The sequence below is a fragment of the Erpetoichthys calabaricus genome, chromosome 10, assembly GCF_900747795.2.
Source record: "Erpetoichthys calabaricus chromosome 10, fErpCal1.3, whole genome shotgun sequence".
Classification (NCBI taxonomy): Eukaryota; Metazoa; Chordata; class Cladistia; order Polypteriformes; family Polypteridae; genus Erpetoichthys; species Erpetoichthys calabaricus.
Window position 1 is genome coordinate 12302250 of NC_041403.2, and position 4320 is coordinate 12306569.

Here is a 4320-nt window from a genome sequence, read left to right on the forward strand (position 1 = left end):
GTCCGGCTTAGTGGGCACATTAAGATTTCAAATTAATAGTCAACCCCTGTCTTGCAGCATTTTAAGAACAAATGAAATAATACTCCGAACATAAATTAAGAAATTCTAACAACTATATATATATATATATATATATATATATATATATATATATATATATATATATATATATATATATATATATAGTCTTGAAGAACATACCAGTGTGCCACATTGCTCAAAATATTTTTACTGCAGTTCTAAACTGTGTAATAATTTGCCCGAATGTCCCCACATGTTTGAAAACATAACGCAAATATTCAGAAACGCCTCTTTTTTTTTCTTTAGGCAAACATTTTGAAATTTGTTAACAACCTGGCTTGATAAGGCCAACTAATTCCGCTTTAGATTTGATGAACAGACGTTAGGATACGCCTGTCACCCCTAAAATGCTGTCTTAAGTCCACCAATTGTGTGTTTGGCTATTGCTTTGCTTAATAATAGGAACAAGAAAACCGTGCATGCAAGATGAGGGTAAGGGACGTTATTAAATAACAGAAAGCATTTGCATCGTTCACAAACATTTATTAATTTACAACAAAATGACATTCATTTTGTTTGAATTGCCGAGTTTTGCTTTTTTTTTCTCTTTGTGTTTTCAACATATACCATCAATTGTTTTCACAGAATCTCTCCCAAATAGATAAAAAAAAAAACGGATGCACAACAAAGGAACACATAAGATGTATTGAACTGTACACCATCTATAGAATCTAGCAACAAAAATAAAGAAGAAGAAAAATACAAATTCACCAAACACAAACTTAAAGAAATGGGGCAAATGCTTGAGAAATATTTAAACTCTCTCTAGAGCTCCCCTTTTCCTTTTTCTTTTTGCCGAGTGCTTTAAAAACATTTTTAAATCCTGTTTATTTTTAATTTTTTTCTCAGTTTCGGGTCCTCCTTATTTCCACCAAGATTGCTTCTTAAACAGTGTTTATTACATTTTTAAACTAACCAAACCATAAATTCCAGAGTGAAAAGTCACTACTAATTTTCGAACTATTTGAGCAGAAATTCAAAACTGTTTCCTAAGTTTTTTTTTTTCTTTTTGAAATTTTGAAGTTTTAAATGGGGAAGATTGAACAGTGCGTGATTAAAAGTAAATCGCTAATGTGACCCCCAATCATTTAAAAGCTCACAGAGTTCTCTATAGCCTTCCCCCCTTTCCATTATGATACATATTTACACTTCATAAATATATTTTCATTTATTATATTTTACTTATTTTTTACAGAAAAAAAAAATCTGCCTGTTTGGAATATTTCGCAAAAAGTATATAAATCCTACCTTTACAAAGGTTACGGGAGCGAAAGAACAGTTTGAATTTTTTGTTTTTAAAAATGACAGCCATTAAGGTTTGCAATTTTACTGGTGAAAGTCTGCCCCCCGGCCGCGTGCAGGAGGCTGTCGGTCGCTAAGCTGATGTGGCTGGGGGTGCTCGTGAGGGCCGGTGTAAGCATTGCCAATACCTGCGCCGTGCTCCCGGTTTGGCTCGAATATGGCGAATTCCCGCCGGGCCCAGCCCCCGTCACGCCTATAATGTTATCAATCGAAAAAGAGGGTCTCGCCTGGCCGTTGTCCGCTTTGAGAGGCTGTAGGCCGGGTAGCGTAGGACTCAGCTGGGGAAAGAAAGGTTTCCTGGTCAGCTCGTTTCCCAACAAGGGTGCCATGTGCGGTGCAGGAAAGAGTGCGGCCGGTGAGGGCATAGCGCAGTGCGGGGGCTGGAATGGGAATGCAGTGCCGTGGTGCTGCTGCTGCTGCGAGTAGTTTTGCAACTGAATGCCATAATTGTACCCGTAGGGCCCATATCCAAAACCCGGTAGGAAGCTGTTGGGATCTCGAAGAATGTCTGCCGACTGGTGCCTCTTGAAGCGTTTTCTTCTCCGTAGGAAGCTTCCGTTGTCAAACATGTCCGCAGATTCGGGGTCGAGGGTCCAGTAGTTGCCCTTTCCGGGGTTGCCAGGTTCCCGAGGTATCTTGACGAAGCAGTCGTTGAGCGACAGGTTGTGCCTGATCGAGTTCTGCCAGGCAGGAAACTTCTCCCGGTAATAAGGGAAGCGATTGCTAATGAACTCGCAGATCTCACTCAAGGTGAGCCGTTTCTTCGGGCTTTGTAGTATAGCCATAGTGATCAGCGCTATATACGAATACGGGGGTTTCACCAGAGTGTTCTTGCCAGTCTTGTCCCCTGTGCGCGGTGGGGGCTGGGACTCCGACCCACTGCCCAGCCCTGGAGAAGATAGATTATCTCCGGTATTTCTAGAGAGCTGGTCGTCCGAATCGTTGTCCGAATGAAAGTCGTGGTATTTCCCATCCTTGATGGTAATGTCCCCAACTACGTCGATGTCTACATCCTCAGAAAGCAACGAATTATCTGACATTTCTGCTCCCAGGGTCATTGTTAGACTGCCCCGTTTTAAAAATGGTCTTTCAGTGAGTTTATAATTTTTTTTTTTTTACTTTCCACAGTTCAGAAACATTTGTAGGCAAGCAGGAATTCCGAGGAAAAAAGAAGTTCAACCAACCAGGGTTGTAATGCGTAAAAAAAGTGCAATCTGCCCGGTAACTACGCGTTTATTTCTTTTGCAACAGAACAGAAATCCTTTCTCCACCTCTTCACTGCTGCTCCCCCCTTTGGCTGCAAAGTGTGCGTTTCTTTGGGGAAAAGTCCGTGCGTACTTCTTTCTTCTTTTTTTTCTTTCTTTCTTCCTTTTCTTTTTCTTTTTCTTTTTTTCTAACAACCTCTTGCAGACGGACGGAGAGGGAATCCAGTGGGAAAGCCTTAACTGTTCCTTCACTCTGCTGTCAAAAGACATTTATCCGGCCCCAAAAGTCACGTGCTCGTGGCGTCATCACTCGCCAGAACTCTGCGTTCGGCATCACATTAACAGATAACCTTAAGCGGAAGGATTCGATGCTTGGTGACAGTGCAGCTTTCCTTTAAAAAATCACATCAGACTCTCCAGTTTTAAGGGTATAAGCTTCAGACCTCCAACGCTACTCTGTCAAGCAAGGCTCCGAAAAGCGATTTCTGTCATGCTGATTAACAATTAGATTAAATTCGACCCTCCGCCTCGTTTTCTTGAATTTCTCTGTAGCTTGCTCTGTTAGCTGATGAGAAGTCGAGGGTTATGGAAATCTGAGATTTATAGGAAACGACTGTTGCTAAACTGCCGCAATATTATGTGCGTTATTGCAACAGATTCTTGCGTGTGACGATCATCTTTGGATATCCTTTCTACACTCTTAAAAATACTGGATCTTTAATGGCACTTTACTGGGTAGTGGTTTCTAGAACCATTGTTTGACAAAGAGCAATATGCAGCTGCGTATGAATTGATTCTTTGAGCTTTGAAAAGGTTCCTAATATGTGGGCAACACAGAAATCTTTAATATGAGGTAGGATAATGTAGGATACAACAGATCGAGCAAAACTGAACTTAGCCTGGGTGGCTGAATGCAGCGCGAGTGCTTTAAAATCAGGAACCCGTTGGTATTTAACACATCTCTTATTGTCTATTCATTATGCTACAGATCTTAATAAATAAAGGTTTTTTCTGAAAGCAGCATGGATTATTCTTTTAGGAATTAAAATGCATGATTTTCCTATTGCTTCCCTCTGAAGAACCACTTTTTTGTGAATGTATATCTATCTTTCATTATAACTCTAAAAAGACATGCTGTAGGTTTCTGTAATTTTTTTGTTAGAAAACGAATTACCAATTATTGCAGTTCGTTATTATTTATTTATTTATTTATTTTCAGTTTAACAACTGCTCCTTACATATTACGCTTTTTCCTTGTCACAGAGTAAAATTTCAGCTGTGTCTGGTGATTTTTCCCGTTCAAGGTCGCACAAGGTGTTAATGGAGGAATTTAACCCGCAAGTTATTGGTTTTCAGTCCAACCTTCTGACAGTTGGTTAGGACGAATGGATTACTTTTATTATTATTGATCTTAGTAACCGCGTAACCTGTTGTATGTCAAATGTTGTGAGTCTCCTTAGATTAAAGCGTCAGATTAATAATAATAAAATAATAATAATAATAATAATAGCAGAATTAGTAGCACGAGTGCAAGCTTGATACATGATTGTGTGACATATTGTGTCTATCTTTAAATACTTTAGATTTCCTTAGGGATGTTCGGAGCGCTGAACACAGTTAAGAAAATGATCCCAAAGCTAAATGCACAATTCCACATATGCGCGCAAATAAGTATATACTTTTAAGTTTCAGATTTTTTTCTTGAAGTTTGTAATGATATATACAATAAAAA

The 4320-nt window shown here is 39.3% G+C and overlaps 1 protein-coding gene across 1 annotated transcript; it reads right to left on the reverse strand.

Annotated features, from left to right (window-relative positions):
* Window positions 1-317: 317 nt before the first annotated feature.
* Window positions 318-3162, reverse strand: foxd2 (forkhead box D2). The gene has a single exon (XM_028810569.2). The coding sequence runs from the start codon at window positions 2439-2441 to the stop codon at window positions 1377-1379; it is 1065 nt and encodes a 354-aa protein (XP_028666402.1). The 5' UTR covers window positions 2442-3162; the 3' UTR covers window positions 318-1376.
* Window positions 3163-4320: the final 1158 nt, after the last annotated feature.

Coding starts and splice junctions, on each gene's coding strand:
- foxd2 (XM_028810569.2), bottom strand. CDS start 2,441: ATGACCCTGGGAGCAGAAATGTCAGATAATTCGTTGCTTTCTGAGGAT.